This window comes from Tachypleus tridentatus, chromosome 3 (genome assembly GCF_004210375.1).
Source record: "Tachypleus tridentatus isolate NWPU-2018 chromosome 3, ASM421037v1, whole genome shotgun sequence".
In the NCBI taxonomy this organism is placed as follows: domain Eukaryota; kingdom Metazoa; phylum Arthropoda; class Merostomata; order Xiphosura; family Limulidae; genus Tachypleus; species Tachypleus tridentatus.
Genome location: NC_134827.1, coordinates 42810949 through 42835203, shown reverse-complemented (window position 1 = coordinate 42835203; position 24255 = coordinate 42810949). Strand labels below are relative to the sequence as shown.

The following is a 24255-nucleotide window of genomic DNA, read 5'->3' as shown; positions in this document are numbered from 1 at the left end:
ATCAAAGACTCTTTTAATTTCAAGTCTAATCTAAATCAACTTAATCAAAAAACCTTAATGGCCAGTTTTGATGTTATATCCCTCTTTACAGAAGTTACAACCACTGAAGCCTGCGAGCTAGCCTTAGAACTCTATATCCAAGGCCCTAACCCAACTATAGCCATTCCCAGCAACCAATTAGCAACCCTCATAGAATTCACCACGATAAAGACAAACTTCATGTTCAACAACCACAACTATATTCAAACAAATGGCCTAAGCATGGGCAACCCAGTATCACCAGTTCTAGCCAATATTTTTATGACACAAGTTGAAACACAAGCAATTAACACAGCATTACATCCACCACCATACTGGTACAGATATATAGATGACATGGTTGCAGTATTCAGATCTACAGAACACATACTTAATTTTTTTCAATCACATTAACTCTATACATCTCAACATTAACTTTACATGTAAACAGGAAGAAAGCAATCAAATATTATTTCTTAACCTCAAAATTACAAGAACCCACACAATTCAAAACAGAAATCCACTGAAAAATCACCCATACTGGACTATACATTCCTTGGGACTCAGCACATGAAACAAAACAAAAACTCAACACACTAAGAAACCAAATAAACACAGCCATAAAACTATGCTCACCAGATAAAATTAACGATGAATTAGACAAAATAAAACAATACTTCATTAACATCAATAAGTTTCCTCCACAAACTGTAGAAAACATTATACGCACACACCTAGACAGAAAGCAAAATCAAATAACAAAAGTAAATATATCTCATGAATCAAAAAATCATGAAACCATATACTGCTGCATACCATATATTCCCAACATCAGCAGAAAAATAACCAACATTTGGAAAAAACTAGTAACAAAATATGACATTCCAGTTGATACCAAATTTATTCAAAAACCAGGCACAAAACTGAGGTCTATACTATGTAAAAACTACACTGACAAACACCACACCAACATTATTTATAAAATACAATGTGATAACTGCCACGACTTCTATGTTGGAGAAACAGGTAGAAAAATGGAAACCAGATTCAAAAAACATAAAAAGTCACTTTCACTCGTTTTCGAACACTGCAAGTCAAATAAACACAACATAATCATAGAAAACACTCAAATACTAAATAAAGAAACAAACATAAACAAATGCAAAATTAAAGAAGCCTTACTTATACAACAACTTAAACCCAAAATAAACCAATATAAAGGAACGCCTTTATACCTATATTAATATAATAAAATAAATAAAATTATATATTCAAACATCTAACACTGCCCTCTACATTCCGACACTCAGTTACACAACCCCTTCCAAACATGTGGTCAGCTTCCGGTTAGTTACCTCTTTCTTTTTTTGTGAACCTGATGATGATTGAAGAAGGTTGAAACGTTGTTTGCTCTTCTATGTAAAACATTTTCTCAACCCAAATGAGCCGTTTTTGCATATATATTTCTTCTATTTACAAATCAGTTATGCCTTTTCAGAAAATATATATCAACACGACATTTTAACCCTTTAATGACATGTGTTTCTGCATTGAAGTCATTGGAATCATTTTTCTCAAGAAACTTTAAACCTTGCAGTACATGATTTTACCTACTGCAGTGTAGACAGAGAAGAAGATATATGTCAATTTTATGATGGAAAATAACACTTAATGTTCTGAAATACAGTGTGTTACAACTGTTGTCAACAAAGTCTATTTGAACAGACTTCCCAAAATGATTCCAGCATGCCAAAAGTGGCTGGTATTCTGGCCATGATTTCCATGACATCATGTCCATGCCATTCAGTGGCTTAAGGCAACTGTATACATAATTATAGAATAACATGGGTCAAGGATGACTAAATAGCATCATAATAATAAATACTAAAAGTGCTTTCACAAACTAAATGAGTAAAGTTTAAATGGACTGTGTATCTTTGGAAGCCAAAAGGGTAGGGAGAAAATCTTCTTCTAGAACATTCTAGTACAAATTTTAACATTGGTCTTTTTTTTAAATAAAGTGATATTTTATACATTCTCCTAATATTCTTTATTAACTGTAGAACTAGAATTATAGTGATTGTTGTACAGTAAAACATTTTTACCTGAAAATACATTTTTTTCCATCTTCAAGTGCATTTGTAATTTTACTTTTAGTCACTGGTCCTGGAGCTAGAGCACCTGCACCTTACTGAGGTTGTTTCACTCTTCTAATTTGAATTGATGGAGACATCCTTGTATTTTCAGGCACAACTTGCTTGTACTCCTTCCATCAAAATCAAGCCCTTATACCTATGGTTATCATATGTTGTATTCTCATAACAAAATGAATGATACTTCTGAAAGATGCTTATCTTTCTTACACTACCCCAATGAAAGTTTCTCTTCTCTGCCCATCTAAGCTTTGTTTCTCTTCAGTGTTGAAAGATTTTAATTATACTTGTGCTTTAGATTATTCTATTTTTTTGTGTTTTTTAGCCCTGTTTTCATGAGTTTGGAGTTTTTTTGCTATTTTACAAAATAAAACTGTAATTTTGAAGTAATAGTTTTTCAGTGTAATTTAAGTAATATTTGGTGTTATACATATTCTACAAAAATTATTCTGAGACATTTCGGTGTTAATTCACATGAAACAGAAAATTTACACAAAGGTGGAGTTGTATAAGGTCTGAGCTTGTTAAAGTTAAGGTTAGATTGTGGTGAATTGGACTCAATTATTCCAGCACCTTTCTTTGTGCAGACAGCTAATCATGAGCCTTGGACTTGGATGGACATCATACCTCCGACATCATTTATGCAATTAGTACATCTAGTTAGTAGTGTCTTAACATTTCTCCATTTTTTGTTGAGGAGACAGTCATTCCACTGTTTACCTGATTCTTCCACCTTCACCAGAGATTTCTAATCAATTAAAAGAGGGTGCTACCATGCTTTATTCTCCATGTTTATCAGATCAGCATGTCTTACTTTTCCACTACTGTGGGAGAACTCATATTTCAGTTCTCAGAGGTTAGATCTTTTTTTTTCTGTTGGGAGTTCTAGGCCTGCTGGCACTGTTTGTCTTAACCTAAGTTAGGTTTCCCAGATTCAGCTATCCTGCACAACTGTTGTCTGAGGCATATCACTGGTCTCTTACTTAATTTTCAGAAGATCCTTAGTCATATATTGACTTAACTTTGAGGTTATTACCTTCTGCTCTCTCTTTGGTCATTTGGCAAGTTTGTTACTGGGAGCTTTTGGGGTAAGATGTTTTGCTTGAGGTAGTTTGATTGCCTTCTTTGGCTCTTAAAGGTCTCTGAGAAGCTTTTTTCAGACAGTTGACTTTTGCAGGTATTCTAGTTTCCATGGAATCCAGATTGGATATGGACAATCTCTTCTCTTTTGACACTGGTCTCTTGCCTTTCCCAGTTTTCTATTGGACACCTTTCATTTCCTGTTTCTGTGTATTACCAAAGAAGATGGAAGATTGATGAATTTTCATTTACCTTTCTCATTTCACTTATTTCCTCCATTCTCCTCAATTTATAGTGGAGTCATTTAGTGGACGAGTTTTTAGTGAGAAATAGGTACAGTGAGTCTCAAGCAGGTTGTAGCGGTGCAAAGAGACAGAAAAGAGAAAACCCCAGAAGGAGAGTTACCTGACGTTTTTATGGAAGTTGACTCCCCTTCCAAACAATAATAACCCTCCTACTCTCCACGTTCCTCACCACCTTTCACTTACGCCATCAGCTCTCCTCAGAACATATAAAGTGCAGTTACATTTTCATTTATTGTTTTTTATTGTGTTGAAAGTTTTTGTGGTTGACTTTATGCATGCAAGTATTATTATACAGGTATAAATAAGCAATATTTTTACTTAAAATGCTTCATAACGGGTAATTGTTGGAGGTCTGTAACGGATTAATTTAATTTACAATATTTCTTATGGGAAAAATTGATTCGGTTTTGAACAGCCTTCTGGAACGGTTAAGTTGAGAACGAGGTACCACTATACTTAACTTGGGTATCAAATAACAGTCAACATGCTGCAGTATATATTTGTTTAAGTGTAACTTCCAATGTTTGTAGTGTATAAATTGTCTACGAGTTTCTAGAAACGTTAATTTCTAACAGTTGTACTGACTGTTCACTGTGACATTTTGCACTTGATCTACAGCTGACAGTTTTATTGTCATTGATATTCTGATTGTGGATTCTTCACACTGTTATCTCTGTTTTGTGCTTGAGTGACAAGTTTTCCAATTTTGCACAGTATATCTTTTGTTTTACAGTCAGATAATTTTCGTCTAATCTTCTCTCAAAGAGCTTTCATACTTGCCAATCAACAGATGGCTAGTATTTTCATGCTTTTTTCTGCCACTTCACAAATCTTTACACTGTTTTATTCAAAACTGAGGGAGCTGGGTTTCTCACCACAACCAAAAACTTTATCTTGCATACATTACCTTGTCCATTTAGGGGTGTTTTTCAATTCCCATCTCACTTTGGCTCATTGTGTTTTCAGGTTAAGGAATCAATCATTTTTTTAATACAGTTGTCATCTTCTCCACCAGCATCTGTGGTTTTATCTCTTTTGAGGCATGTTGGCATCCTTGGAATTACTCTTTCATTTAGGATGGGCCTCTGTGTTCCTGTCACTGGTTGTTACAGGACCAATGGAACATTTATATGGGTGTGCTGGACTGTCAGGTGATCCTTTTGACATCCAGTTTGCTTGATTGTGGCTGGTAGTTGGACAATGACAACACAGCAGTTGATGTTGCTCTTCTGTCCCCAAATATATTTTTTCATGGATGTTTCTCTCCAGGGTTTGGGTGCTTGTATAGGAAATACAGACTTCATGAGCCTTTCAACAGATGAGGAGTTTTTCTCTACATTAATCTTTTAAGAACTTCAAGCTGTTTGATGAGCCATGTTGCAAGGAAACATGGTAAAGCCTCACTTTGATAGTTGCACTGTGATCTTCTACATTTCCTAGCAAGGGAACAATCATTTCAGGTTTCTCTGTTTAGAGATATCAAATCTCTTTTGGACTCACTGTCATCAGATTGTTCTTCTTGTTTGTATCTATTCAACTATCTTATTCCAACAGAATTCTTCACACAGTGTGGAGGCTTCTTCTATCAGTTTTATGTTTGAGCTGCTCTCATCTCAGGATATCTTACATTGGTGCTTTTGCCACACACTAGAATACTCTACTCCCATCTTTCTGGTCTCTTGCACCTCACCCTTTTAGCATATATGTTCTTAGCCAGGATTGGATGGGTCTTCATCCTTATATGTTCTCTCCAAAGTTCTTGTACGCATTTGTTCTTCATCCTGTTAAACTTTTTTTGATAGTGCCACAATGGCTGGATCATCCTTGGTTTCTACTACTTTAGTATCATCAGGAGTGCCAACCTATTCTACTTTCTGTATGGCTATATCTCTTACATCAGCAATGACCAAACACTTTTATTCAGTAGTCACCATTTTCTAACTTCATACCTAGCTTTTATGTGGTCTATTGCATGAATTCAGAGATTAATCTCTCAGGTGTGGTATCTTTATTAACACTGTCCATTTTGACATATTTTGTTGGACATTTATCAGACATGGCTTTAATTCTTCTCACCCTACTGTGTTTCTTAATTTCTGACTTTGTTATATGACAAAGGTTTGGTGCCTTTGCACATTTCTCTGTATAAGGCAACTCTCTCACCTGATTTTTTGATTTTCTGGGGGACATAAAGTTAAGGAGGTAAGTCACTATTGTCCTATACCAAACAGGTATTTCCAGTGTTATTTACCTCCTTTCACATTCTCTCACTCTTCCTTCCCATTAAATGGCCTGTTCTGGGTTTGCTAATTGGACCACATCAGAAAGTGAATAGAAAGTAATAATAGAGAGTTTATATACAAATCTCGTATGAGATGTACGTGAAGATAATCACAAGATTTAACCTGCTTTAGGTAATACAGTGGGTCACAAGATTTAACCTGCTTTAGGTAATACAGTGGGTCACAAGATTTAACCTGCTTTAGGTAATACAGTGGGTCACAAGATTTAACCTGCTTTAGGTAATACAGTGGGTCACAAGATTTAACCTGCTTTAGGTAATACAGTGGGTCACAAGATTTAACCTGCTTTAGGTAATACAGTGGGTCACAAGATTTAACCTGCTTTAGGTAATACAGTGGGTCACAAGATTTAACCTGCTTTAGGTAATACAGTGGGTCACAAGATTTAACCTGCTTTAGGTAATACAGTGGGTCACAAGATTTAACCTGCTTTAGGTGATACAGTGGGTCACAAGATTTAACCTGCTTTAGGTAATACAGTGGGTCACAAGATTTAATCTGCTTTAGGTAATACAGTGGGTCACAAGATTTAACCTACTTCAGGTAATACAGTGAGGTATAAAGGCTGGAGCAAGCAATGTAAAATTCATAACATAGTTCAGATGGGCAGAGAAGAGAAACTTTTATCGAAATAAAACTGTTGTGTGAAAGGAAGTAAGTATTATCAGAAATACATTTGAAGTATAGGAAAATGTAAACTTTTAGTACAACCCAGGATTTATGCTTGTAAATGTTTTTGAAATTCTGTCTTACTAAACATGGACTTGGGACTTGGTATTGCTTTAATAATTGTTTGAAATCAGCTGATCTCATCAGAAATCTTCTTCTGTAGAAAAAGTGACCAGTGAGATGAACACTTCTGAAGATTGGGGACTGATCATGGATATTTGTGACAAAGTTGGCAATACAGCAAGTGGACCAAAAGATTGTCTACTGTCCATTGTTAGAAGACTTAACAGCCCAATTCCTCATGTAGCTATGCAGGCTCTGACGGTTTGTATATAGTCTCTGGTTGCACCAGTAAAATTAAGTTGCATGATATGCAATATGCATATGATATGTATGATATGTCTGTTGGGATTAGAGGTTCAGCAGTTGTGTTATGTTAAAATTGTTTTCAACAGTTCATTTAGCAATAACTAAAGTTTATGTCTGTATTTTCAAACATTGTCATAATTTGTAGCCTTCTTGTAGTCTGATTATACTATGTAACAAAATTTTTACTTTTTCTTATACTTGGGCAGAAAGTGTTATTTCCCAATTTGCTTAAGCCTAAAGTAAATGGAAAAGACCTATTTTTCTCTTCAAACTTTGCTTTTGTGACCTGGGTAATGAAATTTTCAAATTTAACCATATTCCAGAACATTCCAGGTAAATTCAGTGCTGATGATCTGATAGAGAATTTTCTAGAATGTTGTAGAACTTGCGAGAATTTTCAAGAACCTTTTAAAATTTTCTAGAACTTTCCATATTAATATATATATATACAGGGGCTCACCACTCACCATTTCAGTTTAGTTCTAGCTGCCTAAGATGAAAACAGATCTATCTGATTTTATCAGAGATGGCATCAAGAAGCTGCAAGCATTCTCCAGATGCATTCTGCTATGTATGTGGCCAATTTATCGAGACAAGAGTGAAAAAGTGCTCTATGATAGCTTCTGCTAAAATGTGTGAAGCCTACAAGGTATATTTTGGCTTGCCTGTTAGGGATCAATACAATCCCTGGGCACCTCATTTTACCTGCGAGCACTGTAAAACAAACTCTAGAAGGTAAGATGGACAATTTTTGCTTGCTTGAATAGTAAGATTTTATATTATACAAACTTTAGACTTTTTAAATTTTAATTCTTTTAATTTTTTTTTTCCATTTCCAATAGTACAGAAAAATGCCACATATAAAATATTTTGTGTGAACCTCTTACACATTAGTTGTGGATGAAATAAATTTATTCTTCATAATAACAATTTTATTTTGCTCTTTTGCAGGATGGTACAAAGGGGAAAAGATGGACTCTGCTTATGCCACAATGTATCCGGTCTGTATGAGGCAATTGGAACTGTCTGTAACCCAAAAGAGTGGCAATTCTTCATTGATGTCTCATCCTGAAGCCTCAAAGCTCTACTGCTCCATAATGGGAATAAGTGTCCATCTCTTCCCCTGGCTCATTTGGTGCATCTCAAAGAGGAATACAACAACGTCAAGACCTTGCAAGAAGCCTTGAAGTATGATGAGTATGACTGGGAGGTTATTGGAGACTTCAAAATGGTGGCATTCCTGATGGGTCTCCAAGGAGGCTTTACCTTTCCCTATTATCTTTGCCTTTGGGACAGTAGGGACACTGCAGTGCACTACAACAGGAAGCACTGACCACAATGGACGAAGTTCTCTGTGGGGAGGCATGATGTCAAGTGTGAACCATTAGTGGACCTCCAGAAGGTGTTGTTCCTACCATTGCACATAAATTTGGGTCTTATGAAACAATTTGTCACAGCTCTTGATAAGGAGTCTGTAACCTTCAAGTACCTTTGAGACTTCTTCCCTAAACTGTCTGAGGCAAATGTCAAAGCTGGTGTCTTTGTTGGACCACAAATAAAGAAGATCCTGGAGTGCACAGAATTCCCCAAGAAGCTCAATTAGAAGAAAAAAATGTTTGGGGCAGCTTTTAGCAGTGGTTTGGAGCTTCTTGAACATTCATAAGGCTGAAAATTATGTGGAACTGATTGAGGCTTTGGTGAAGAACAACTGCAAATAGGCTGCAGGATATCCCTGAAAGTCCATATCCTTGATGTTCATCTTGATAAATTCAAGGAGAACATGAGAACATACTCAGAGGAGCAAGGCAAGTGCTTCCATCAAGATACACTGGACTTTGAATGCCGCTACCAAGGAGCATATAACGAAAACATGATGGGAGACTATATTTGGAGTCTGATATGTAAAGTGATTTACATTACAGTTGCAAATCTGGAAAAACTACTCACTTCTAAACATTTTTGTTCATTTTGTATAACTTTAGTATAAACACATGTAAATCTTGATTCATGTGTTGTTTTATTCAGACCTTATGTAAATGAAAATGTGCATAAGGTCTGAAAATAAAAGTGTGCAAATTTGCCCATTTTTACATAGCAAATAGGTAAGTTTTTTAATTTCATTATCCATGTCACAAAAGCAATGTTTGAAGGGAATAATGGTCATTTTCTGTACTTTTATAACATAAGCAATTAAGAAATAACACATACTATCAAGGAACAAAATTTATGTTACATAGTGTTATGAGTTAGTAATGTTTAGAGACTAAATACTGACTTGTTTTTATCTTAAGTTTTGTCTGTTAATATTGTGTTTTCTGTGTTGATAGAGACAGATTAAAACCTGGGTCTTCTTGGTTAAAACCACTTAGCTGATGTCCCCCCTTTATAACTTAAATAAACTGAATACTTCTAAGAGGTGTATGTCAAGGTTTCGTTGACTTCTGTGCTAGTTTGACTGTGTGTTATCAGTTAAATGAGTGTAGAAGACTTTCTTTTTCTAATATCATTCCAACTTATGGCATGATCTTCACTTATGTAGTTGGCTTTTACAGACTTACTGGTATAACCCAGTTTCAGTGGATAACAAAACATTTGCTGCTGGATAAAATACAAGAAATCAAGATGGAGCTAGTTTAAAGAATGTAGTCAGAATCTCTTAGATTTTGAGTTATTTTAATATTTCCATATGTTATCATCACTGCTTGATATACCATGCAGTCAACTCAGTACAATATGTTTATGAAATTAAGTTTAACTGAACAGTTTAATGAGTAAAGAACACATAATTTTGATAACTTTTAACACTGTTTGGTATTGGTGAAAATTCCAAATATATTGTTCACATATGCTATTTGTTATTTGTAGAAAATTGTAAAATTTTCCCTCCTCCTTTGCTTAGTTTGGGATTTGTGAAACTTTTATGTGCTCAATTTGCTGGAACATTTGAGAAGTCTCTCAACCAAGCAACAAAAGAGAGAAAGTGGGATGACTCTCTTACTTGCCTCTCACTTACTCATTTGGTCACTTTACCTTACTCTATGCACAACCAAAACAAAGTCCAATTTTTTCCTTGCTTTCATACCCATGGTTTAATGAAATTCTGCAAAACTTTGCTTTTATAAGTTTTTTAGAAAACATTTGAAATGCTAGCTGCCCCCAGTTCCAGTAAAATCAGAAAGTACAAATTTCACCCAAATAGTTTTCTGCTACATTTGTTAAAAAAGTATTACTGTTTTACAGTGGGAGATCATTACACACAAGGTAAAGGTAGCTTACTACTACTCTTTTGGGGTGTAAAATTTGGGACCAAAAAATATTGGGCTAAACATGTGAATTGTACAGTTTGTACAGTTAGCTTCAGACAGGTACTATATAAAAAAAGAGCAGATGTGCCATTTGCAGTTTTCATCATATAGCTTGAACTCGGAGATCATCCATTTGACTGTTAATTGTGTTTGATTAATGTTTCTGGATGTGCAAGTAAAATTAAATAATACATTAAATATCCAGATATTGTTCTACAAGAAAGCAGTACCTTGTATGGATGGTCTTCCAGTGCAACATCCACCAGCGAATTGGGAAACAGAAGAATTATCCTGCAAATAAGACAATGAATCAACCTCATCAAATAATTCTATTCCTGTGGTACATCAACATAAAACCATCTTATCTGATGACACAAAGAAAGCTAACTGATTTGATTTGTGACATCTCTTTATCAAAGTAACATGAGGAACTTGTTGGTTTTTATTTACAAGAATGGAACTTATTAACTGCAGGAATAAAAGGTTAAATTTACTGAAGTTACCTTCACAGTTTTGCTTCTCATTATATCAAGCAATATACTTTGTGTTTACAAATGTTGAGTAATAGAAGAATTAGATACTCAATATTCTGTACAAATGATGATGAACTAATACAAGAATTAGATAATGAATATTCTGTAGAAGTGTTGATGAACTAATGGAAGCATTGCATGCTGAATATTCTGTACAAATGTTGATAAACTAATAGAATTACATGCTGAATATTTTGTACAAATGTTGATGAACTAATAGAAAAATTAGATACTGAATATTCTGTAGAAATGTTGATGAACTAATGGAAGAATTGCATGCTGAATATTCTAGACAGAAGTTGATGAACTAATAGAAAAATTAGATACTAAATTTTCTGTATGTACAAATGTTAGTGAATTAATAGAAGAATTAGATATTGAATTTTCTCTACAAATGGTGATGGACTGATAGAAGAATTAGATACTGATTATTCTGTACAAATATTGATGAATTAATAGAATAATTAAATACTACATATTCTGTACTAATGTTCATGAACTAATAAATTAATTAGATATTGAATATTCTGTAGAAATGTTGATGAACTAATGGAAGAATTGCATGCTGAATATTCTAGACAGAAGTTGATGAACTAATAGAAAAATTAGATACTGAATATTCTGGACAAATGTTGATGAACTAATAGAATAATTAGATACTGAATATTCTGTAGAAATGTTGATGACATAAAAGAATTAGATATTGAATATTCTTTACAAATGTTGATAAACTAATAGAAGAATTACATGCTGAATATTCTAGACAAATGTTGATGAACTAATAGAATAATTAGATACTGAATATTCTGGACAAATGTTGATGAACTAATAGAATAATTAGATTCTGAATATTCTGGACAAATGTTGATGAACTAATAGAATAATTAGAAACTGAATATTTTGTACAAATGTTGAGGAACTAATTGAAGAATTATATACTGAATATCATCCTCAAGAATGGATAATTTTTTCAACTCATCTAAAGTGATTTGAAATCTGTATTTTTCACAAGGGAACACTAAGCCATTGAGCAGTCATATGAACTACACATATACTATATCAGAATGTGACAAATCTTGTATGTCAGGGCATCATGGGAACTAAATATTTTCTTTGTGGTGACTCATATTGTTACTTATTTGTGTGTATGCAGAGTTGTGATGTGCACTGTGACTTATTCAAGGTGAAAGGGCTAATCATGTGGTACTTTCACATTGCTTTATTTTCATACAATTTATTATCATTGATGAAATCTCTTAGAACTTGGTTGTGTACACTGTATATTGTTTAGTTTCTTATGGAACAAAGTTCAAAGCAAAGTACTTCAGCTTATCTTGAATATTGGGTTATTTGTGACACATACTTGATACCTGGGATATCATACGTGATAGAAATATACGGGACGCAAGAGTACAGGTTAACTAGAACTCTGATGTGATATATTTGTGTACAATCTCTCTTTATCCTGTCAGTCATCTACATTCAACTTTTTACAGACAAACTTTTGATGGCAATATATAGATATTACCAGTATATTTTAACTTGCACTTTGTTATATAGAAGAATTCACAATGAACAGGCACTAACAGTTCATCCAACTTGCACCATGTTTCACAGAACTTCTGATGAACAGACAACAGCAGTACATCTAACTTACACGATGTTTTACAGAACTTCTGATGAATGGACAATAGCAGTACATCTACCTTATACCATGTTTTATAGAACTTTTGATGAATAGACAATACCAGTACATCTAACTTGCACGATGTTTTATATCATCTGATGACAGTATGTTGGACTACCAGTACAACTAACTTGGTGTTTCACAGATCAGTTTCATATACACTGTTGGCTAAAATCTTAAGGGTAAAATCAATGAATACAAAGAAAACATATGCATTTTGCATTGTTAGACTCAACCACTCATTTGAGTAGAGCTTTGAAAGATGAAAATAAGAGAAGGGAAAATAAAAATAAAAATCTTTTTTTGCATTTAATTGGGAAAATGTGAACACTATGAAATTAGCCTAAATACCAGCTGGTCAAAAGTTTAAGACCACACCAAAAAGAAGCCCTAAACAGGGTAGGAAATGCCAAACAAGAGGTCTCGGTAGTGAGTTGCATGGCCATCATTGCAAATAACTTCATACATTTGCTTTGGCATGGTTGATATAAGCGTTTGCAGAAGGCTGGATGGAATGTTATTCCAAGTGGTGAAGATGCCTTCACGAAGACCATGCACTGTTTGGAATTGACATCCATTTCTATAGACTTTCCTTGCCATCCACCCCCAAACATTTTAAATGGGATTCAGTTCGGGCGAACACGCTAGATGTAAAAAAGAATCACGTTATTTGCTATGAAAAAGTTCTTTGTCCTGCAGGCATTGTGGATTGCAGCATTGCTCTGCTGAAAGATCCAGCCATTTCCACACACACAAGGGCCTTCAGTCAATAAGGGTGCTCTCTCCAATATGCCATTGTAGCCAGCTGCTGTTTGACACCCCTGTATAACCTGAAGCTTCATTGTTCCAGGGAAGGAGAAAGCACCCCAGATCATGATAGAACCTCTTCCACTGTGTCATGTAGAAAATGTCTCCAGTGGGATATCCTGTTCGTGCCAGTAATGATGGAAGCCATGTGGACCATCCAGGTTAAATTTTTTCTCATCAAAGAACAAAACCTTCTTCCACTTTTTTATGTCTCATGTTTGGTGCTTCTCAGCGAAGTTTAACCGAGCTGTTTCATGGTGTGGAAGGAAGCGTAGCCTTTGAAGATGTTTATGGTTTTCAAACTCTTTCTCTCGTAGATGCCGTCTTATTGTTCTTGAGCTGCATTCTGAGTCCGTAAGGGCCTTAACCTGGTTCAGCGATTGGCTGGTGTCTTGCTGGACATCCCGTTGAATCCTCTTGCTCAACACTGATGAAATTTTCTTGGGCTGACCTCTTGAAATTCTCAGGGTTTTTTAAGAAATTTGCAACAGCAGTTTTACTACGCCCAATCTCACCAGCGATAGCATGTTGAGAAAGACCTTGCTTTTGCAGCTCGACAATTCTGCCACGTTCAAACTCTGTCAACTTTTTAGCCTATACCATGTTTTTACCAATGTAACACAGGAGATGTCAGTGGGAGATGTTGACAACGCTAATGCTTGAACACAAATGAGTAAATTTAGTTACGTGTTTACCGATTAACGCTTTGTTTCAGTATGTTTTTAAAATTTTTGACCAGCTAGTATTTAGGCTAATTTCATAGTGTTCACATTTTCACTATTAAATGCTACAAAAAGTTATTTTTATTTTCCCTTTTCTTATTTTCATCTTTTGAAGCTATACTCAAATAAGTGGTTGAGTCTAAGAACTCAAATGCATATTTTTTCTTTATGTTCATTGGCCTTAAGATTATGGCCAGCAGTGTATATCCCCCATATTACCAATACATCTAGTCCATTTTAAGTACATTAATAACTATTAACTTTGTATGAATGTTAAATTTGATTTTAAACCACTTTTTCTACAGATTGGTTAATGTATTATATAAATTTTACCTTTGTAAAGTTTCTAGTAAATGTGTGTCTTAAAAGATTGGTTCAGTAGCACTTTTTTAACATTAAACTGTTGTGTCATCATACACACTATCTTTTATGTTTATTTCACATGTACAGTAAACTTTCTCTGCCAATATTTGTCATCATGGGAAAATCAGTGTTTTTTTCTGTTTTTATTTTTGATATAAAAATCTGTTTTCTTGTAGTATTGTGTATTATAACAAGTGAAAATGATTTATTTTAGCTCTTTTCTTCAACAGAATATGAGTTTTACTGAAGAAAAGATTGTGAAACTCACATTTTTGTGAAGAAAATATTAAATAGATAAATCAGTAACTACCTAAGATATTATGCATAATTAATTATGGTAGTATGTCACAAGTTATCCAAACACCCAAAGTATTTAGATTATTAGTGAAAGACTGCATATCTGAAACAAAGAAAACATAAATTGTATTATATTTTCTTCTAATGTTTTTAGTTGGGATTTTTATATCATAGCAAAAGACATTAGCAGAGAAAAAATTAGTGTATCTTTCATATGTTATGATAAATAATACTACAAGAGACATTTTAATTTTTTATGTTATAAAATAACTAATTAATTTATTAGTTTCTGTTATGTTTTGTTCAGATATAAGCAAATGAAGACATTATATAAATGTTCATTTTTCCATAGCTGCTTGATGCTTGTGTAAACAATTGTGGAAAACAGTTTCATCTTGAAGTATGTTCTAGAGACTTTGAATCAGAAGTCAGAAAGTTACTTGGTAAAGTAAGTGTTATTATTTAAACAATCTTGAATATATCTTGAGTTAATTTTAATATAACATTTTGGGACAACGTGGAACCTATTGTTCCATCTTGGTTGGTCTGTCCTCTAAACTATGTTAAAATAATTCCTAAAATAATAATAATAAATCTTAAAGCCAGCCTTAATCTGTCATGTACTTATCAAGTTTTTCTTAAACTCACATAAATTTACTGCATCCATAACATTTAAAGGCAACTCATTCCAAAGGCCACCACCCTGTTAGAAAAATAAAAGTGTCTTAGCTGAATATAGCTCACATGCTGTGAAAAGTTGTATTTGTAGCTTGTAGTCCTACTATTAAATATAAAAAAAGTTGATGCATCAACATTGTCGATTCTTGTTTCAATCTTAATCACCTCAAGCAGACATCATCTAAGTTTTCTTTTTCAAGAATGGTACCTTAAAAAAGAAAATAATTTGAGAGATTCCAGTCTTTCCTCTTATAACAACCCCTCTTTTCTAGGCATCATTCTTACAGCCCTTCTCCAAAACCTTCCAATAATTCAATGTCTCTCCTGAGGTAAAGAGCCTAAGACTGGATACAATTTTCTAAATATGAGTTAATTATAACCTCTTTAGACTTGTATTCAGTATATTTGTAGACAAAACCTATAATCCTATTTGGCTTACCACAAGCAACAACACATTGCCTGGATGGTTTTAGAGACTGATCAACTATTACACCAAGATTTCTTTCATTCGTAACACTGTTAAGGCTATTCCTATCCAAATTATGATTCAAACTATGCACATTCATTATCTTACATTTATTATAATTAAAACCTATCTGCCATTTATTTGCCCAACTTTAATAAATGATCTACATTTTTTGTAAACCAGTAGTATCCTCTTCACATCCAGCAACACCCAAGACATTGATGTCATAGCAAACTTGAGTAACTTATTGACCATTCCTTAATCTCTGTCATTCATGCAAATCAAAATAGCAAAGTTTCTATGACTGAGCTCTTCTGACATCAATACAGTTTTCACTGAACTCCATTTATAACAACATTCTGCTTTCTTCCATCCAATTTGATAACTTGTCCAAACCGATAGAGACAATTTTTTTACAAGCCTTTTATGTAGTTCTTTGTCAAATGCTTTCTGAATTTCAAATCTATGCCCTTACCTTTGTAAAGCAAGATTTTTCTTTAGTGAAACAATGTTGACTATCCAGTAACTTTGTTGAATCAATCTACACAGAATCTTTTATCAGACTTTTTAGAACTTTTCCCATAACTGATGCAAGACTAATGGGTCTATAATTATTAGGACAATTTCTATTTCCTCCCTTGTAAAAAGGAGTTACATTAGTCAGCTTCCAATCCTGCTTACTATTCAAGAACTAACAAAATATAGTAGTAAGTAATCTTTAACCTTTTAATCAAAATTCTTGGGGAAGTATTATCTGACCCATGTGTTTATTATTTTTTAAACTTCTGAGTTTTTCTTAACTAGCACAGAATTCATGCAGTCATTTTGTTTGATCTTGTTTCCATTTATTAACTGTTCAAGATGTGGAATAGTAGTTCAACTTTCATTAATAAAAATTGAAAGAAAAGCAAAATTTCATAATCTAGCCATTTAATAATACTTAGTTATGAGCATTTCTTTATTGTCCCTCAGATGTCTTATGCCCATTCTGATATTTTGTTTACCCTTAATGTACTTAAAGAAATCCTCATTGTTAAGTTTTATATTTTCAGCCAACCTTATCTCATATATCCTTTTTAATGTCCGAATTTCCTGTTTTATATTTCCAGGCAACCTTATCTCATACGTCCTTTTTAATGTCCTAATTTCCTGTTTTATATTTTCAGCCAACCTTATCTCATACATCCTTTTTACTGCCCTAATTTCCTGTTTTATCAACTTTCCTGATGTTCTATAATATTCTAAGGAACCTGTTATACCAGTCAATTTAAATTTATGATGTTTTTCTTTAATATTATCTCTTAAACTCCTTTGAAATTTGTAATCATATCACTATTCCCGTATGCAGAGAAACATTGAACCTAATCCAGCAATGATCACATTCTCAAATTACCACTATCTTCATATTTGAGGTTAACAATAAATATAAAATGTAATACCTTATTTTTATTTTTTTATGTATTTTTCTTGTGTATTTTGAAGAGTCAGTCACCTTCCCATAACTGTTTACAGACAGTGATGGTGTTATAGATGTGAGACATTGCAGATTTGAGCACTCACATCTCGCTCTCCTAATTTCTATTTATATTATTTTAACTTCTGTTACTATTTCTTTATTTTACTCCTTTATGTGAGACTGGCAAATGGAGGTTAAGATGATAGACAGTGTATTCCCACTGCCATGACAGTCCCACTTTCACAGTCACCTACAAAACCTAGGGTACATTTTATGTCCTACATTATAGCCTGAGATCCTTTCAATTAATGTAGCATTCTTTATTTTTAGTTTCATCTTGTGTTTGGTTGTAACAGCCTGTGTGTGTATGTGTGTGTGTGTAAGTTAAAAGAACTTACTTAACTGATTTGAGGACTGGCTACGTGTTTCTCAATAAGTTGCATCAGGTAGGTAACAAAGAGCAGACATCAGTTAGCAGATATAACAAAGGTGGTTCATGTCAGTCTTTAATTACTAATGCCAGTAGTGTAAATGTTTGTAAAAAAAACATTTTGTCCAATGAATAAAATACTAGCAAAACTTCCTTGAACTCCTTAAATATTTACTTGTCTCCTCACTGTTCTACAATATACATGAAAATATTGAATATAACTTTTAAAAGTTTCTTTTATTAAACAATGAACAGCAGTCAAACAGAATTAATACACTCATCCGTCGTGTATTAGACAGTTGGAAACTAAAGAATGGAGACAATTTCATACTAAGGTAGGCTTAAAAATATGTATTCATAGAGCACAAAAAATCATCATCTTACCAGAAGATCTTCTTTAGAAGACAGCAAAAATAATTATTAGTAATAATTATGAAAACAAGTATATAAAATACAATTCAGTCCAAACATACTTGTCAAAAATAAAGAAGACAGAAGGAAATCCACCAGATACACTTAATTACTGTTTCCCATGGTCTTCCCCAGTTAACACACTATAGAAAATTAAAGCTCAAAATTATTATAGAATTCCATAAACACGTAACAAATTCACAATTTCAAAGCAACAATTATCTGATACACAGAAATATATAACTAGGCTTACTAACCAAAATCAAAATATTTATTCCTGTAAGGAACCATATAAGGAGGCTTTAATCTTCACTTAGTCTAATTTGCCTCCTAAATAAAGTGAAAGTTAGTAACTTGCTTAGATACTTCAGTCTGTACAAAGAGGGAACAAAAACATATAATTTTTTCACTAATTAACTGAAAACACGTGGCACCCTATATCTATATACATTAACTGAAAACACGTGGTACCCTATATCTACATACATTAGTTAAATTTAATTACATTTAAATGAAGTTAAAAAGTAAACAAACAAAATCATGAAGAAGGACTGCATTATAAACAGCAAATCTCAACCTCTGATTATTTATATTATAACCATACATTTTTAAGCCAAACCAAAACTGCTACATTTTTTTTTTTAAGTATCTTAGGGTACAACCAACAATGTGGGTTTATAAAATGTATCCTAGTTTTCGGAGGTGACTGGGGATACACTGTCTATCAGTCTTGACTTCCAGTTCACAAGTCTCACATAAGAAGATTAGATATTTGGACAACAAGATGTTGGTACTCAATCCAACAATGTCCCACATCTATATCACCCTTCACTGCCTGCAGATAGTTGTGGGAAGGTGACTGCTCTTTAAAGTTAAAATAAGAATAAGAAAAAGATAAACATAAAAAGTAAATAAATAAATAAAGGTACCAGCAATTGGGGTTAAGTAAGATAAAATTCACCTCTTGAAGTTAACATTCCTGCCACCCTTATGGTAGAGGCATTAATTAACACAACATCAGTAAAGACGTAGTTTACTGTGACTGTTGTGCTTTTATGTGCAGCTTAAGGTGTACACCCACATAAAGTAGTGACAAGATCTTAATGACCTTATTTTTAACTAGAAATAATAACTTTTACTAACATTTCTCTGTATTTCCAAAAATATTTAAAAAAAAATTCAACATGTTTTGTTTAATTTTAATGCATTTTTTTGTTATACATGTATGTGTGTGTGTGTATTTTTATGGGGATTATTTAATATTGTTAGCTTAGTGTATATCAGGTGATTTCTTAAGTAATGTCCGATTTTAGGTTCAGAAAAAGGAAAGGATTTCAAATGCTTTTAATATTATTTAATCAATAATGTGTGTTCCATTATTATTAATTATTTCCTGCCAATGATTTACAGGGTTCTGAATGCCATTTCTATCAAATTCTTGGGATTTGGGGGAAAAGAATATGAGTCATTCCATGTCAAATCATCCAAGGGGCTGCAGGTGACCCCCACAGAATGCCTTGAAAAAATTCACATGCTCATCTACCCATATAATGAAAAATTACCAAAGATTAGATCAATATCTCTAATAGTTTGTAATTTACAGCACTGTAAAATGTAATTAATTTTTTTTTATTTCTGGTGAATTCATTTTCGGGCAACTTTGGCTGCTTAAAGCTGCAAGAGTAATGGTGGTAGAAAGCTGAAATTTGCTACACTGACTGAATTAATCTCACAGAATTCAAAAATGGTCTCAAACCAAGTTTATCTCTCTTAGAATTTTTATAGTGAGGCTGTAAAATCACCCGAAAACCCAAAATTGTAAAAAACATTGGTTTATTTAATAAGCCATAGCTCTAAGACTTTATATGATTCAAAGCTGAATTTTGTTTTCAAATTTCCTATAACATATCAGTTGATAAATCAGCAATTGTTGTAATTAAAAGACTGTTAGATCTCCTGTAAAAATATTTAGCTGCATGCAACTTTTTATGATTTAGCTAAAAATAGCCCTACTTCAGGCCACAGTTTGACCATGTCACCAGTTATTCAGCCTTTTCAGATTTTTACCATATATTCCTGCATCTCTGAATATGATCTACAAAAACATCAGGATGATGTTCAACCTACTTTTTGAGTTATAATTTTTTAAAGTATCCTCTGACCATACGTTTTTTATTTACAAAAAAATTCAGTTCAGGTGTGTTACTGTGTGCAAATATTTCCATACCATTTTGAAAAATGCCTGTCAGAATTTTATGAATCCCACAGAAATATTCTAACCAGTCTTTTACAATGTTAAACACTGAAGTTGTAATAAACAAGAAAGAACCAATTCATTTCTGAACAAGTTTGTTGGCATAACTAGTTAGATCACATGGCAATTCAAATATATCGTGTATGCATTACGGTTATGTGTAGATGTGGCTGAGTTTAAGATTCGTAATATAATAAATACAAAGATAAATCATACACAAAAAGCACAGTGCTACAAGAATTTTAAAAATCTTGCAAATCTATGCTTCCATTTTGAGGTGATTTCAGGTGATTTTACAGCCTCACTATAAAAATCCTAAGAGAAATAAACTTGGTTTGAGACCATTTTTGAATTCTGTGAGATTAATTCAGTCAGTGTAGCAAATTTTACCCTTCTACCAAAAATAAAAAAACATGAACTTAAATTGTACAGGGCTGTAGATCAGAAACTATTAGAGATATTGATCTAAAATTTTGCAGTTTTTCATTATATGGGTGGATGAGCACATGTGAATTTTTTCAAGGCATTCTGAAGGGGTCACCTGGAAAAATGTCCAAAACCTGGGTGATTTGACATGGAATGACCCATATATAGATGGTAGTTTTGACATCTTCATGTGTTCCAAGTTCTTTTCCATCAAGATAGTTCTGCAAACTTCGGAGTAGGTGATAATTAGATGGAGCAAGAGAATAAGGAGGATGTAGAAGTTTTTCTCAGTCTAGCTCTTTAGTCTTTACAGATGTGATCCTTGCTGTATGGGGTCATGCATTATCCTGGTGTAACACAACACCTTTATGAGTGACCAAAGCAGGCCTCTTTTCTTTCAGTGCAACATTCAAGCACTGTAACTGTTGACAACAGAGTTTGATGTAATCATTACATTGAGTGGCAGCAACTTAAAGTAGATCATACCAACAATATCCCACCAAATGCTTAAGAAGACTTTCCTAGGGTAGAATTTCATTTTGGGTTGAGCTTTAGTCAGTTTACTTGCACTGTGGTATTGTCTGCGGTGCTTAATATTTTTATAATATGTCCATTTTTAGCTCCAGTCACTAACCTGTCCAAAAAAGATGAGTTACGTTCACAACAGTGTAGAGAAGTGCATATGTCCATTCTTGCTCTAAAGTTGGCTTCTGTCAAATCATGGGGGACCCATTTTCCAAGATTTGAAACCCTCCCAAGCTGTGTCAGATGATGATAACCTGTTGAATGGGTAGAATTAATCTTCTGTGCTAGTTCTTCAACTGTTACAGCACAATCTCCATCAAGTACAACCAGCAGCAAGTCATCATTAAACTTAACAGGACTATCTGAACGTGGCACATCACTTAAGTTGTAATCATCTGATCTGAACTTCTGAAACAACTTTTGACATTTGTTTTCATTGAGAGACTCCACACAATAAACACCTTCATTGTTTCATGTGGTTTTTGTTGTGCTACTGCTTTTGTAAACTCTTAAAGTATTATATATCTAATGTGCTCCTCAGACACATCCATCTTCATAAGGGTTTATTAAATTAATGATCTGAAAAAGTCATTGGGTTAGTTTCCTTTATTTGTCTGAACATTTTTATACACATTCTACTACATATTTCAGTCATTAAAGCCACTCATTCAAATGTATGTTTTATAATATTACATACCTGGACAAATATGTATAATTATATTAATTACTCTGTTAAATTTGTCTGCTCAGTTATACAAATAGTTGGTTTTGCTCTGATATTAATGATGAGTAAATAACTATTACTAATTAACATAACACTAGACATTCATAACTATGGATGTTTTTATATATTTGAATTTTGAAACTCACTCTAAATTGTAGTTGTGATATGCTATTAACCTTTGGAGTATGAGTGTATTTCTAAACCTTTAAGTTGTAGACTCATGAAACTGTTTGTAACAAACTGCTCTGAGATAGCTAATGTTTTACAAAGTTATTTTTAGTTATATATAGTTCCACTGTGATACTTCTGTTTATTGTCTGATTCAGGCACATCCTAAAGTTGTAGAAAAATTGAAGCAGTTGATCAAAAAGTGGGCAGAAGAAGAATTTAAGAGTGATCCCCAGTTGAGGTAACAACTTACAACTGATGTTATCAACTGAAATTACATCTTTTGTGTTAATCAATTTCCATTCTTTTAGCTGAAATTTATGTTACATAATGTTTTATTTTGTATGAAATTTATGTTACATAATGTTTTATTTTGTATGAAATTTATGTTACATAATGTTTTATTTTGTATGAATTTTATGTTACATAATGTTTTATTTTGTATGAATTTTATGTTACATAATGTTTTATTTTGTATGAATTTTATGTTACATAATGTTTTATTTTGTATGAATTTTGTTACATAATGTTTTATTTTGTATGAAATTTTTGTTACATAATGTTTTATTTTGTATGAAATTTATGTTACATAATGTTTTATTTTGTATAATGTAATCTAATGATTCTGTGGGAAGTTTTTAAATTCTTCTATAGTTTTAAATTGATAGTTTTCCACCTTACATGCTTTGTAAATATTTATATAATTAATTAAAATAAGACAGTATACTGCTAATGTGAAAGTATTAAAGTCAGTCACATTCATTTTTAGTGGGTCATTTTCTAGATAGAAATCAAGATAATTATATGGTATATCAATATGTGAAATTACTACTGGACATGTAGCACAAGGTTGGAAAACAGTGTTATATCCATTGAGTTAATTATCTGTTATATCATTCTTAACTATGACACTGTTTTATAACAAATGATAACCTATAGTAACATTGGTACTGTTGTGTAGATTTGATGACCTCTTGTAACATTGGTACTGTTGTGTAGATTTAATAACCTGTAGTAACATTGGCACTGTTGTGTATATGGAACCTCACTTAGTAACATTGGTACTATTGTGTAGATCTGATAACCTCTAGTAACATTGGCACTGTTGTGTATATGGAACCTCACTTAGTAACATTGGTAATGTTGTGTAAATGTGATAACCTCTAGTAACATTGGTACTGTTGTGTAGATGTGATAACCTCTAGTAACATTGGTACTGTTGTGTAGATGTGATAACCTCTAGTAACATTGGTACTGTTGTGTAGATGGGATAACCTCTAGTAACATTGGTACTGTTGTGTAGATGTGATAACCTCTAGTAACATTGACACTGTTGTGTATATGGAACCTCACTTAGTAACATTGGTACTATTGTGTAGATCTGATAACCTCTAGTAACATTGGCACTGTTGTGTATATGGAACCTCACTTAGTAACATTGGTACTATTGTGTAAATGTGATAACCTCTAGTAACATTGGTACTGTTGTGTAGATGTGATAACCTCTAGTAACATTGGTACTGTTGTGTAGATGTGATAACCTCTAGTAACATTGGTACTGTTGTGTAGATGGGATAACCTCTAGTAACATTGGTACTGTTGTGTAGATGTGATAACCTCTAGTAACATTGACACTGTTGTGTATATGGAACCTCACTTAGTAACATTGGTACTATTGTGTAGATCTGATAACCTCTAGTAACATTGGCACTGTTGTGTATATGGAACCTCACTTAGTAACATTGGTACTATTGTGTAAATGTGATAACCTCTAGTAACATTGGTACTGTTGTGTAGATGTGATAACCTCTAGTAACATTGGTACTGTTGTGTAGATGTGATAACCTCTAGTAACATTGGTACTGTTGTGTAGATGTGATAACCTCTAGTAACATTGGTACTGTTGTGTAGATGTGATAACCTCTAGTAACATTGGCACTGTTGTGTAGATGGGATAACCTCTAGTAACATTGGCACTGTTGTGTAGATGGGATAACCTCTAGTAACATTGGCACTGTTGTGTAGATGGGATAACCTCTAGTAACATTGGCACTGTTGTGTAGATGGGATAACCTCTAGTAACATTGGCACTGTTGTGTAGATGGG

The 24255-nt window shown here is 33.3% G+C and overlaps 1 protein-coding gene across 4 annotated transcripts in view; it reads left to right on the top strand.

Annotated features, from left to right (window-relative positions):
- The window catches only part of Stam (signal transducing adaptor molecule), a 57790-nt gene that overhangs the window by 8066 nt on the left and 25469 nt on the right, over nucleotides 1-24255 (top strand). For 2 of the 4 annotated variants that reach the window (XM_076493906.1, XM_076493905.1), the window contains exons 2-4: nucleotides 6692-6852; nucleotides 14964-15059; nucleotides 22308-22390. In XM_076493906.1, coding sequence (XP_076350021.1) covers nucleotides 6692-6852; nucleotides 14964-15059; nucleotides 22308-22390 — 340 coding nt within the window. The remainder of the gene's footprint in view (nucleotides 1-6691; nucleotides 6853-14963; nucleotides 15060-22307; nucleotides 22391-24255) is intronic. The other 2 variants (XM_076493908.1, XM_076493907.1) reach the window with 1 other exon arrangement.